This window comes from Limulus polyphemus, unplaced genomic scaffold (assembly GCF_000517525.1).
Source record: "Limulus polyphemus unplaced genomic scaffold, Limulus_polyphemus-2.1.2 Scaffold10392, whole genome shotgun sequence".
Classification (NCBI taxonomy): Eukaryota; Metazoa; Arthropoda; class Merostomata; order Xiphosura; family Limulidae; genus Limulus; species Limulus polyphemus.
The window spans coordinates 1-14,919 of NW_013676002.1; the positions used below are offsets into that span (position 1 = coordinate 1).

Here is a 14,919-nt window from a genome sequence, read left to right on the forward strand (position 1 = left end):
TTTTATAAACTTATGACATTTACCAAACGCTAGTGTCTGACACCTCTGTAAGAGTATGTTTTATAAACTTATGACATTTACCAAACGCTAGTGTCTGACACCTCTGTAAGAGTATGCTTTATAAAGTTATCACATTTACCAAATGCTAGTGTCTGACACCTCTGTAAGAGTATGCTTTATAAAGTTATCACATTTACCAAACACCAGTATCTGACACCTCTGTAAGAGTATGCTTTATAAACTTATGACATTTACCAAACGCTAGTGTCTGACACCTCTGTAAGAGTATACTTTATAAACTTATGACATTTACCAAACGCTAGTGTCTGACACCTCTGTAAGAGTATATTTTATAAAGTTATGACATTTACCAAACGCTAGTGTCTGACACCTCTGTAAGAGTATACTTTATAAACTTATGACATTTACCAAACACTAGTGTCTGACACCTCTGTAAGAGTATACTTTATAAAGTTATGACATTTACCAAATGCTAGTGTCTGACACCTCTGTAAGAGTATGCTTTATAAAGTTATCACATTTACCAAACGCTAGTGTCTGACACCTCTGTAAGAGTATGCTTTATAAAGTTATGACATTTACCAAACGCTAGTGTCTGACACCTCTGTAAGAGTATAGGTGTCAGACACTAGTGTTTGGTAAATGTCATAAGTTTATAAAGTATACTCTTACAGAGGTGTCAGACACTAGCGTTTGGTAAATGTCATAAGTTTATAAAGTCTGTAAGAGTATGCTTTATAAACTTATGACATTTACCAAACACTAGTGTCTGACACCTCTGTAAGAGTATACTTTATAAACTTATGACATTTACCAAATGTACAAAGGGATGCAGATGAAGTAAGTTTTTTTTATTAAGCATTTTTGTAAATGTAGTTTTCAAATCTCAAGTGTTAGTTATTCATTACACATTTGTATTAGTATTACACACCCAACTTTATTATGGTTAAAAAAGAAAGAGGTATTGAATAAGTGGCTGAAAGTTTTTTTTAACTTTGCTGTTTTTCATAGCCGGTGTATAGTTTTTGTTCGTATACTACCTCAGAAGTATATATATGAGCTCTATGTAGTTTATAATAGATGAAGTATAGTTTTTTTCATACTGTTGTAAGTTTTTAATATGGTTCTTTGCTAGAAAATTTATACTAGTAGTTCTAGGATATCTAAAATGTTAAAGATTGAGAGACTTTGCAAAATATCTAGGAACAAGAATACTTTATTAATACAAGAATCAGTGAAGAATTGAGTCAGTTTCCAGTTCATTCAGTGATTGAGAAGTTAGTGGAGTATTTATTTTGGTGTTAGTTATCATGTATAGTCAGTTTGTCAATCAATTGACTGTGAAATTACACAACTTAAAAGTAAGTTTATCTTACAGTAATCATAGTAGTAGTACTACTACATTAGCAGGTAAATTTCTATTGAAAGTAAAAAACGTTATTTCCAAACTAAGGTCTACAATGTGTACAAATGATAGAAGCCTGTAACAGTAAGGAAACTAATTTATTGTTAGATAGTGTTAACATCAAATTATTTTCTTCAAATAATAATGATATATTACCTTTAAAATACATAAAGTCCTTCATGTTCTGGTTACAGATGGAGAAAACTCCTCCAGAATAGAAGAAGATCCAGCGGGAGAAGTAACTGTTTCAAAGGAGTGTAGTTGAAATGAATTGTCTTGATTCCAGAAAGTTGAGCCATATCTAACTTTAGTGCTGTACTTCAAGTTAAGCTACCAATAGTTATTCTATTAAACCAATAGGTGTTAGTTTCTAATAAAGAGTTGACCTAACAGTGAACACTTCCACTTGTATATATATATTGGTAATTAAGCTTGACAAATGATGAGAATCTAATAATAATTTCAAATTTATAAAACACCACGATCAACAATTAAAAAAATGATAGTTGATGGTAGTTTTGCGTTTCCTTTGTCGTAGATTTGGTTTTGCATATATTAATGAGTGCTGCTCATAAGCAGAAAGATTTCCAGTATATAAAAAAACTCCAGTATTAATTTTCGTTTATTCAGTGCCAGTATTTGTGAAACATTTCTTGATTCAAATATCCTAAATTAGTTTTCAGTTATGTTGTTCAGGATATATAGTGGATTATTTTCAACTGATATATGAGTGTATATACTTAGAGATGGATAGTACTATCAACAGAGAGATGTTGATGTCAAACATCCTTTGTTGCTGTGTATTAGCACATTGTTAAAGTGGCTATTTTTGTCACGTTAGTAGGGTTTGATGACTCGATTTGTTGGTTGTATCAGCTGGAAGAAAAGTAATTTGGCTCAGTTACATTAACCAACTTTTGTTCTAAGTGTCGTTCAAATCTTTATAGCATACTTTAGAACAACTTTACTGAAAATGGTCACAAATATCCACTTTTCACCACCCCTCTGTGCACAAGTAGGCCTTATGTCATTGAAAGATGAAAACTTGGTTATTTGAAGTATATATTTTGTAGATTTAGTGTACACGATTTAAATTGCATACAATACTTATTAATAGAAGGAAACCAAACTTGCTAGTAAATGTTGCTCATTATTTAGTTGTAACATTTTGAACCATGCTGACTGCCCTTGTTTTCTTCCTTAATGACCAAAACATTTGGTGCACACATATACCATTCTAATGTTTATAAAGAACACTAATATCAAGATATTATCCAGTAATTATTGGTTTACCATATAGTATTTATTGATCTAAATCAAAAGTTAACATTAATTCAGATTCAATGACGAGGAACCCACTTTGAGACTAATAATGGTTGGAGACGGCTTGAATGGGTAATGTACAACGTTTCGACAAGGTTTTGTCATCATCAGATACAAGTATTTTACACTGACATGGATATATTGTCAAAACGTTGTACATTTGCTGTATTTAGAAATGAAAACATGAAGCTTGAAATGGTTGAGTTTACATGTCAATTTTAGTTATAAAACATTAAATAAAAATTGATCTATAGTATAATGGTTTTGAATGTTGTTTCTTATGAAGCATCGTTTACCTAACTTCCAATGAACTTAAGTGACACTTTAATGAAAAATAGGACTTTCTTTATCTACTGAAACAATACGTTTATGTTTTCACCTCTGTCAATGAAATATGATCATAATGGAAGGCAGTGATGGTCTTGAAATGTCTGGTTAAAGGATGACATACAGAGCTGTTGTCAAACATCGGTCTTATAAGTTAGAAAACAACAAAATACAAGTATAAGTGTAACATTAACAAAACCAAAGTTTTCTGAACAGTGTTGTTTGTTGCACAAACTTGTTGAGTATAGGTACTCTTTGATTGTTTTGGCAAGTTTCTTTTGTCGTCATTCCACACATTGATACAAGCTAGTCAAAAATCATGTTAAATAGGCCCAACTGAACTTATGTCTGGGATATTTCAACCTGCAGGGGAAATTTTAAAACACGTGTGGAAGTGTAAAAACTTAATTCAAAATGTATTTTTATCACACAAAAAATATAAAGTTCTTTCAAATATTTATTTAATTATGACTGTGAAATGATAGTTTTCTTTTTGAAGTGTACTTTGTTCTCAGAAGTTTATCCTTTAAAGATACCAGTACATATCACAGCATTTCATTCATTCCACTATTGATTATTAGAACCTTTTGTTTGTCACTCCCTGGTACTAAGTAGTGACATCAGTTGTGACTGTTTTAAGATGGTTGTGTTTGTCACTTCCTGGTACTAAGTAGTGACATCAGTTGTGACTGTTTTAAGCTGGTTGTGTTTTTCACTTCCTGGTACTAAGTAGTGACATCAGTTGTGACTGTTTTAAGCTGGTTGTGTTTTTCACTTCCTAGTACTAAGTAGTGACATCAGTTGTGACTGTTTTAAGCTGGTTGTGTTTTTCACTCCCTGGTACTAAGTAGTGACATAGTTGTGACTGTTTTAAGATGGTTGTGTTTTCACTTCCTAGTACTAAGTAGTGACATCAGTTGTGACTGTTTTAAGCTGTTATGTTTTTCACTTCCTAGTACTAAGTAGTGACAATAGTTGTGACTGTTTTAAGATGGTTGTGTTTGTCACTCCCTGATATTAAGTAGTGACATTAGTTGTGACTGTTTTAAGCTGGTTGTGTTTTCCACTCCCTGGTACTAAGTAGTGACATCAGTTGTGACTGTTTTAAGCTGGTTGTGTTTTTCACTTCCTGGTACTAAGTAGTGACATCAGTTGTGACTGTTTTAAGCTGGTTGTGTTTTTCACTTCCTGGTACTAAGTAGTGACATCAGTTGTGACTGTTTTAAGCTGGTTGTGTTTTTCACTTCCTGGTACTAAGTAGTGACATTAATTTATACGGTGTTGAAGTATAACAACAATAGTTTATATCTGTAGATAATATTGTTGTACACAATTCTGGTTGCAGATATGACTAAAGCAGATGTTTTCTTTGTGAAGTTGCATATAATGTAAAGGATTGACCATGAGTAGTAGGAAAATCTGTATGAAATATAGATATCAAACATTGGTAAGAACAGTAGGTATAGTTAGTTTTAGTGAAAAATGTATTATTGTGTCGGCCTCGAAACGGAAATAACCATTAGAAACTCAGGAATGTTAACTTGTTCTCAAACTCGTGGAGGATGATGTAGTTATAAACATTAGTAAAATAGGATATTTCTTTAAAGCTCTGCCATATGCATGGGCCAATTGGTAGAAATGTAGTACGACAGTTTGTTTTTTAAAGATTTCACCATAAAGTCTATAACTAATAATTAAATATTTCTTATTTGATATCAGCATGTTACTGACCAGGATCTGCATACATTTATATCAGTGTATTTGAGATCAGCATGTTACTGACAAGGATCTGCATACACTTATATCAGTCAGTGTATTTGAGATCAGCAAGTTACTGACAAGGATCTGCCTACATTTATATCAGTGTATTTGAGATCAGCAAGTTACTGACAAGGATCTGCATACATTTATATCAGTGTATTTGAGATCAGCAAGTTACTGACAAGGATCTGCATACATTTATATCAGTGTATTTGAGATCAGCAAGTTACTGATAAGGATCTGCATACACTTATATCAGTGTATTTGAGATCAGCAAGTTACTGACAAGGATCTGCGTACATTTATATCAGTGTATTTGAGATCAACAAGCAGCCAAATCATAGCTTGTGTAGAATATAATGTACCATTTCACAATGACCAGTGACAATATGTTACATCTTTCTGCATGTCTACAGCAACACATAGATTGGAGAGACCATTCTCAAAACTTTTATGTTTACCTTGATAGTACATCTATCCCAAGTCCTCGGTCTTTATCTTGACTCTAAAGTGTTAGTAACGTCCTGTACAGTCTAGATGGAATGTTTCCCAACTGTGTCTGGCAGATTGGATAAGACATAAAATCCATATTTGCTGTAAATTATTTCTTTGTGACCTGTCAACAGCCACTGGTGGGTTAGTTCTAAGGTCACAGCTTAATGTATTACGATATTGCTTTCAGACAATAAACGTTACATTTGTTTTAATAATTTTCTATGTCTAATTTATCTGTTTTCAAAATAAATCTTAGTAACTTCTTGATCTCTAATTTACTGTATCAGCTATCTGTATGTAACTAGATTTCAACAATTGACGTACTGGGTAGTAACAAATGTTCTGCTGAATTAATCAGTTCATAGCCACAGAAATCATTTTTTGTTAGTACATTGAAATTGTCACCACTGGTGTAATTGTTCATACATTGTACAGATAGACTATGTGGACTTTATTAAAAAGTTCTCAGTTTTAATAAATTGTTTAATTCTTGTCTTTAGATTGTATATTTTAATCAACCAGTTTTCTGTAAAAGTAAAAACTAGTACTGTAAACTATGAAAGTTCTTAAAATAAACTTCTATAAAAGTTGTCATTTTCTTCTCTTGATAAACCTGCAAGGCTATAAAAACATCAAACCAGCGAATTATACAACAGAGCTAATAAAGGTTTGTTTTCAGTTGTTGATCTGTTACCAGTCTAGCATTCTAACAGTGTTAATTAACCAGATGATGAAACGTTCCTTTGTTTCATCCTTCATTAGTTGATGTACCAGTCTAGCATTCTAACAGTGTTAATTAACCAGATGATGAAACATTCCTTTGTTTCATCCTTCATTAGTTGATGTACCAGTCTAGCATTCTAACAGTGTTAATTAACCAGATGATGAAACATTCCTTTGTTTCATCCTTCACTTAGTTGATGTACCAGTCTAGTGATTCTAACAGTGTTAATTAACCAGATGATGAAACATTCCTTTGTTTCAGCCTTCATTAGTTAATGTACCAGTCTAGCATTCTAACAACAAGTGTTAATTAACCAGATGATGAAACATTCCTTTGTTTCAGTCTTCATTAGTTATATTATGTGAACTGAACTTGGCATTATTTTTACCAACTAATTCAACTATATAACACATTACAGTATTAGGGAGTGGGGGAATAATATTCATCCTTTTGTTTATAAATACTGGAGCTTTAGATTGAAGTACAAGAGGGCATTCTGTTTTACTGATGGAAACTCCACTTTTTAAAAACTATAATCTTCATAGAAAACATTGTGTACACACGAAATACATTAATTAATAATAATTCTACATGTAAATCTCTGTCTTTAACAAGGTATCCATCAATTTTTATAACTGCAAATTAAAAAATATGTAACTACTTGCAGAAATGAGTTAATGGTTCAAGAGAAACTATTAATTTAGGCCAACTTCCAAATATAAAATGATGTCTGGTAAGTCTATGAAGAATATCATTCAAGGAAATCATATCAGAAATAATAAAACTTCTGTGTGTTTGTGTGCTTACATTTTATTCTGTAGACTCCACACATTTATTCTTCTCTATTACCAAACAAACGTTTCTTTGATTCAGCCTTCATTAGTTGATGTACCATGTTGTGTGTTTCTGTGCTTACATTTTATTCTGTAGACTCCACACATTTATTCTTCTCTATTACCAAACAAACATTGAGAACTTTAATAAGATCTTCAGTGGAAGGGTTTTTATACATAAACTTATTATATACACACAACATTAATCTCAATACTACTTTTGTAACAGCTGGTCTACACATGGGCACATATTTCACCTTCATAAAGAAACATCTTTATACTGCAACAACTTCAAATCTGTTCTACAGAACTTAAACCCATTGATGTATTTATAATACCCTGAGATTTTCTTTTATACAGAACAATTATTGGATTTATTTATTTTAAACCATTCAATTTTAGGATCCTACTTTATTGAGGAAGGAAATCAAAGCAAGAGTGAAATATAATTAAAATAATAATGGAGGCAATTTTTGTTAAGTTAAAAAATAAAATGTACAAACAGCCATTCAAAATTCTACACACACGGTACACTTCTAATCATAGTTTAATTTCAGCTGGATCACCAACCAGAAACAAACTGGTTCAAAATATCTCACTAGAGGAGAGGTTAGTAAAAAAATCATTGGCCATGTGTAATATTTATATATGTTACATCCCTAAGATAACCATCAGAATTAGGGTTAATTTCTAAAGAAAAAGTCACTCATGGTAGGTTATCTTTTGCAGGTTAATTCAAGCCATATAATATGAACGTTATATTGAAATACTAACACAGTTATTTCCAAGTACTAGTAATTTACTTTATCAACAGTTTAGTAACTGTTTCACACACAACTCAGAAGTGTGGTTCACAATTGTAAGAAAAAATTAAAACCTGGTGAGCTTATCAAAACAGAAACCTAAAAAAACCCGAGCATTGAGCAAGACATTAGTTTTCAAAAGTGTTTAATTGTTGAATTTCATGCAAAGCTGCTCGTGAGGCTATCTGTGCCAGCCATACCTAAGTTAGAAGTGACAGATCAGAGGGAAGGCAGCTAGCCTATACTACTCAATTCTAACTCTTGAGCTACTCTTTACCAACAGAAAGTGGGATTGACTATTATATTATAGAGCTCCCACTGTTGAAAAAGCGAGCGTTTGATGAAGGGAATCGAACCTGTGGTTGGCAGGTTGTAAAAGTCTGATACAAGATAGAAAATTACAGGACGATTTCTCATCACAATGTTCTTTTTTACGTTCTTAAAACTTGAAAATTTTCCAAACATTTTGGGTTTGATTCCCTGCAGTGGACAGAGTGCACATAACCCATGTTTTTAACTTTTGGTTAAAACAGCAACAGTTAATAGCAAAAATAAAGTGTGTGAATGATCAAGTAAAATACATAATTCAAAATAATTAGCCACAAACTAAATTATAAGGAAAACAGCAAGGAAATTATACAGCTGAAAAAAAAAGGCAAACAATTAAATATCACCACGTTCAAAATTTACCAAGTGTTGTCCTAAGCCTAAAGATATCTTTTTTGGGAATACTTTTCTATGGTATTGTTTGTTTATTCCAAAATAACTTTGTAATACAGAAACAAGAACCAATCAAATTTCCAAAAAAGTGAAAAATAACAGTTTTTAAAAATACATTCCACTGAGTATTTTCGTTTTTTTTTAATTTATGAACTTTTGTTCCTAAAAGTGTTAACTTAATTGTGGGTAGAAAAGCCGTTAAAGTTTACAAAGAGCATGTTTGGAATGTGATTTAAATATGTGCTGATTTGTGTTGAGAAAAAAAATACTATAAAAGGTGTAAATATTTCTAAAAAGTTGAAAAAACGTTTCTTTATGCATGTTTGTGTACTTATACCAAAAACAGAAAACTAACAAAAACACCACCTATAAAGATCAAATTCATTATAAAACTGATTTTGAAACAATGTCCAAAACTTCATAAAACAAAACAGATAAAAAAAAAATTCATATTACAGCTTTGATTCATGGATAAGTATATTCTCCAAAACCAATTTCTTAATTATCTTATATCAGAACTTCTATCATTACACAAATATAAACAGGTTTTAAGTTAAGAACCTTGCTGACTATGAAAGTGTGCAGTTAAATCAAGTACAAAACAACTCTAAAAATGTCAAACAGTGTTGTTTTTTTTATTAGCGAACCATGTTTATGACACATTCAATATTTTTGAACCACAATAATTTCAGTTTTTTGGAGATCCACAAAATTTTGGAATATAAAATAAAATAATTTTAAACATCATTGTTTTATGTGTTTAAAAGACACATTTCAGACAGTACATTAATGGGATGGAAAGAATATTGTACTAAGTTTGTTATCAGTTTACATGGTCAGGAGGTGGATAAGATAAAAGAACAGTCTTTAAATTTTTCATTTAAGTATTGCTGACTGGAGCATATTACAAATAAAACAACTTTAAGCTCCCAAAAATTTTGCAAGTTGTCGTATTTGCTCAATGTTTCGGCTTTACACGTTCATCAAGAGAATACGGTTTCTGTAATAATCTCTAACAATCAAATTATGACCTAGAGTTTATTATATTCTCCTGATGAAGGTGTAAAGCCGAAACGCTGAGAAAATAAAACAACTTCTGGAGTTTAATTTATTTGTAATTATGATACAAAAAACTTTTAGTTTTATGTCTTAAAGTATAAAGTTTGAAGAGGCCACAATTTTGGGGCCCGTACACAGGCTGTACAGAGCTCTGTGTACGATTCCTACTCCTACTAACAAAATGATTTAATAAATTACTGATCAATTCTTGTGTCGAGGCAGTCTTCTAACTAAACAAGTACTAAAATAATAAACTTTAGAGAACCAGCATCTTTGCTACAAGTATAACTACATAGATCATTTTTCTACCTGGTTAAACAGTATTTTTAAATATTACACCAAAATTTTTTTTGTTTACAAACGTAAGGAAAAGTTTAGTAACAAAATTTCTGATTAGACAGATATAACATGGAAAAAAAACCAATAAGGTTAGTTGGTTCAAAGTTTATCAAATGTGTTCTATCAATGGTTCCTTTCTCTAGTATATAATGTTACTATTTAGTTTTACTATACCTGTGATTTCCAAACTAAGTTTCTAGGGATGTCACGAGAGTTTCACCAAATGAACAATAATAGAGATCATAAAAACTACTATAAAAAAACTATTTTACGTGGCGGCAGGGGCATTGCACAAACCACAGCAAGTGGATTAGGGTGTTATCAGTGAAAGAAAGTTTGGAAACAACTCTAGTAAATTATGCTCAAAAGGTAAAGTTAATCTTCGCACAAAGTCATCACAGTAAACATAAATTTCTCCAATATGTAAATGACACCCTAAATAAAAGAACTGCTACAGAAACACTGGTTAATACTGAGCAACTGAAAAGGGAGAATTATTATTACTGTACATGAATAAAAAAAGTTACAAATTTTAAATGTTTTGTTTAATCTACTATTAACTTCACTCAAAGTCATGTTCAGTCTTTGCTACTGATCGACACTGCATTATTGTTCTTGCGAGATTCTGAATATTAATAAAATATCTTGAATGTGAATTCATGAAAATGACATCACGCAAGCATGTTAAAGAATTAAGAACAAATTATGTTCATATTTACATAATCATCAAAATTAATATCTTCTACTTAGATCTTAAAGTTTGATTCTAATTTTTTTTTACACCTGACCAGCAGGTAAAAGTGGACTCATGGATACATTTTTGGACCATTTTATTCAAAACGTATTTAATAACTGGACTTTTAAACATCCTTAAGATACCCTAAACAATTAAATGCAGAGATACACTGAAACAACTTACAATCATATCAGGTTTACAAACTTAAACCTACAAATACAACACAAAAGATGCTCGGACATCTTTCTTGAACTGTGTAAAATAAAAACTGAAACTTATTCCTGGATCTTATAAACTTAAAATTATAATGTATGACATTATATAATTCTATCACAAAATTAACAAACCAGAAACACTTGTGATACTCAAAAATTTGTTTTTAAAATTTAATTGACATGTTTTATTTATTAAAACACTAATAATTAAGTACGTTAAAAACCATGGTACTTTTTATATAAAAGTTCAGAATTAGACAACAACAACAACAAAAAAAACCTATTTGATTGAAATTAACTTACGTAACTTCTCCAGTTCACATCAGGATATTATGAATTTATTATTTTTCACTATCTACGAAAAAGTCTTCTATTTCCGAGCTGAGTCTTCTGATACCATATTTAATACAAGATTCCTCACAGGGTTTGCAATAATTCATTAAGAAATGTTGTTTTTAAAGTTTTAGTGGATTACAATGAACCCACTTTGTTTAACAAAGCTGTGGAAGGAAAACAGAAGATAATTAAGTAAAATAAAAAAACCAGCTGCTTCTTCCTGGTCTGACGAGTTTTGGGAAATCTGTTGACTCACTGTTACATTATATAAATCTCTACCATATGAATGATGTTTGTGTCTGTTTTTGGGACACTATTCAGGGAATAGTTACTGCCTTCTAGCAGATCCTACCAGTGGGTCCATGAAAGTAAACAGCTCGGACGCTATTCAGGGAATAGTTACTGCCTTGTAGCAGATCCTACCAGTCGGTCCATGAAAGTAAACAGCTCGGACACTATCCAGGGAATAGTTACTGCCTTGTAGCAGATCCTACCAGTGGGTCCATGAAAGTAAACAGCTCGGACGCTATTCAGGGAATAGTTACTGCCTTGTAGCAGATCCTACCAGTGGGTCCATGAAAGTAAACAGCTCGGACGCTATTCAGGGAATAGTTACTGCCTTGTAGCAGATCCTACCAGTCGGTCCATGAAAGTAAACAGCTCGGACACTATTCAGGGAACAGTTACTGCCTTCTAGTTAAGTGAGTAGTTTCACTTCTCTTTGGTGGTGGTGGAGGCAGTTTCTTTTTAGCGAAAACATTTTGTTTTTGATGTCCATCTGGATACTGTTGAAGGTGATGATGATGGTGTTTTGGACAGGGATCAGTATGGCAGGAATCGGGAGGATGAAGTGGTGTGTGAGAAAGAGTGGAGGAGAATTCAGGGGGCAGGAAACACGGGTCTCTGAAACCCATTATTTGGTGTGGAGTTGCTGTCAGATCAGCTGATAACTGCTGGGCAACCTTCCACTTCTTTTCCATAACTCGTTGTAAATCACGAAGAAAATGATGAGGAGTTGTTACATTTCGCTGTTGGTCATTTTGGCCACAACAGCTCATGACAGAGAAAGATGATCTACGAGTAGCAGGGAATCGACCTGATAGTCTTGTAGTTTCACTTCTTCTGGGAGGTTCAGGTTTTTGGTAAGTATTATTAATCTGATTAGGGCTGATGATATCTTGGTTTAAGAGCTGTGATTGGCTAGAACTTGAAGCCACCACAAGTTTTCTCTCAGTTGGTGAGTAGGAAAAGGAAACACGCCGTTTTAAAGACCCATGCTCGGGACTTTTTGGGCATTCTATAGACTGTTGCTGAGTGCCACAACAGCTACCTACAGGAATTTCAACTTTCTGACTTAACAGTGGTGTAACACTACTCTCATCCTGATGCAAGCAGAACACGAGATTTTCCGCCTCTAATGACCTGTATTCTTTACAATATACTGGTTTAGGTGGCACAGCTGGGGCATTCTGTGGACATTTCAGTTCATCCTGACACGTTAGATAAGAGCCTACCTCAAGTGATTTACCATCTTCTAACCTCTGTGTAATTTCACTAGGTGGAGGGGGCAGTGAATTTAAACTTGATGTACTGGGCCAACTAACCTGATCATGAAGTGATGAAGGAGGTGGAGGTAAGGAGTCCAAGCTGAGGGTACTTCCTCCACTGTTGAAAGCTTCTGGTGGTGGTGGTGGAAGTTCGTCATCGTCACTGATATTATTAACCAATGTTTTTGTACAACTGTCAACAGCACCATAAGTAACTGCTTGAAGTTTCTCGATATGTTTCGTTAAGGTGCCTGAATCAACAGACAGCTTTGATAAAGTAATTTCATCCTCTGGGTGAGATCGACGTAAACTCATTCGAGCCATAGAGTTTCTACCAAGTGTGTTAGCACCGACAGTTGTGTTGCTTTCCTGTACAGTGTCCAGGCTAACAATGCTGTTGCGAAAATCTTCGGTCATAGACTGTTTAGCTATGATGCGAGTTGTGCTAGTAAGTGGAATCTTTGGTGCCATGCTAGGTTTTCGTTTAATGGTGCCTACAGGAAAATCTGCCTCAAAGACTATTTGATCATTGGTGGGAGTGCTTACACTAGAACACCCACTACTACTGCTACTAGACTTTATCGAGTCTCTTCGAATGAATGAACTCCTCGGCTGGCCGTGTTCAAATAATACACGACTTGACACTAAATTAGAACCCAGACTTCGTCTAAATTCTGTATTTTTTCTAACTGACGAATGGGATATAACCTTTTGTACAATAGTTAAAGGATCTTGCTGGTCAGTAGGTTCCATTCCACTGGAAGCAGTGGATGAGGTTTTGGCCATAGAACTAACAGAAAAACTGCGAGCATGAGCTAGTGTATCCAGGTCTTCTTCATCAATATCCCTCATTATATTGTCATAGTTTTCTTTCAGCTGGTGACCAAACTAAACAAAACAGAATCAATTACAGACAGGAAAAGATTTATACAAAAAAAAAAAGATCCCTATGAATGAAGAAACTCTTGCATCACAAAATAGATATCATATAAAACACAGATTAAACACATTTATTTTAGAATTCAATGAAGAATAGCATAAGAATCACAAAATGTACAGCAAAACCATCAAAATATTATGTACAAGATATTTAATTTTTTATCAACTTTAACAGAAAAACCTTGTCTAGTTGTTGGTTATTTGCTGTAACCCAAAGTGACTGATAACCTTTAAAGTTTATTCTCTCTAAGTGAGTCAACTACACTGGAACTAATTGTTTCATTATGTTGTGTCATAATAAATGTCTTAATTACTGCAAAATTGATTACATATGATTTGTTAATTACTGTCCTAAAATGAATCACACTAACTTTAATAAACTGGATCCCATCGAATTTATTAATTACTTTAGTAAACTGGATCACACTAATTGAGCTAATAATTGTAGTAAACGAAAGTGGTACTACAAGCTTTAATTGGAATAAAAAGAAGTTAAATAACAACGAAATTGTTACTGCAACAAAAATAATTCATTTAAGCACACCAAATACATTAGTTGTTGACAAGTTTAGTTATGTTCAGCACATACTAAAACTACTATTGAAATAAATACTCAGTCTAAACTAATTAGCTTCATTATTACGTGTTGCAATAAATACTCGGTCTAAACTAATTAGCTTCGTTATTACGTGTCGCAATAAATACTCGGTCTAAACTAATTAGCTTCGTTATTACGTGTCGCAATAAATACTCAGTCTAAACTAATTAGCTTCGTTATTACGTGTCGCAATAAATACTCAGTCTAAACTAATTAGCTTCGTTATTACGTGTGTCGCAATAAATACTCAGTCTAAACTAATTAGCTTCGTTATTACGTGTCGCAATAAATACTCAGTCTAAACTAATTAGCTTCGTTATTACGTGTTGCAATAAATACTCAGTCTAAACTAATTAGCTTCGTTATTACGTGTTGCAATAAATACTCAGTCTAAACTAATTAGCTTCGTTATTACGTGTTGCAATAAATACTCAGTCTAAACTAATTAGCTTCATTATTACATGTGTCGCAATAAATACTCAGTCTAAACAATCAGCTTCGTTAGTACATGTTGCAATAAATACTCAGTCTAAACTAATTAGCTTCATTATTACATGTGTCGCAATAAATACTCAGTCTAAACTAATTAGCTTCATTATTACATGTGTCGCAATAAATACTCAGTCTAAACAATCAGTTTCGTTAGTACATGTTGCAATAAATACTCAGTCTAAACTAATTAGCTTCGTTATTACGTATTGCAATAAATACTCAGTCTAAACTAATTAGCTTCGTTAT

At 32.7% G+C, this 14,919-nt stretch overlaps 1 protein-coding gene and 1 long non-coding RNA gene across 3 annotated transcripts in view; one reads left to right on the forward strand and one right to left on the reverse strand.

The window, feature by feature from the left end:
• The first annotated feature begins 1,602 nt into the window (after nt 1-1,602).
• Nucleotides 1,603-5,926, forward strand: LOC111083622. Its single transcript, XR_002609146.1, has 2 exons — nt 1,603-4,309; nt 4,885-5,926. It is a non-coding gene; the product is annotated as an uncharacterized LOC111083622 (long non-coding RNA).
• A 5,460-nt stretch (nt 5,927-11,386) lies between these two features.
• LOC106476366 overlaps nt 11,387-14,919 on the reverse strand; it is a 6,469-nt gene continuing 2,936 nt past the window's right edge. For both annotated transcript variants that reach the window (XM_013937026.2, XM_022380254.1), the window contains exon 3: nt 11,387-13,532. In XM_013937026.2, the coding sequence (XP_013792480.1) occupies nt 11,781-13,496 (1,716 nt within the window). In that variant the 5' untranslated portion in view covers nt 13,497-13,532 and the 3' untranslated portion in view covers nt 11,387-11,780. The remainder of the gene's footprint in view (nt 13,533-14,919) is intronic.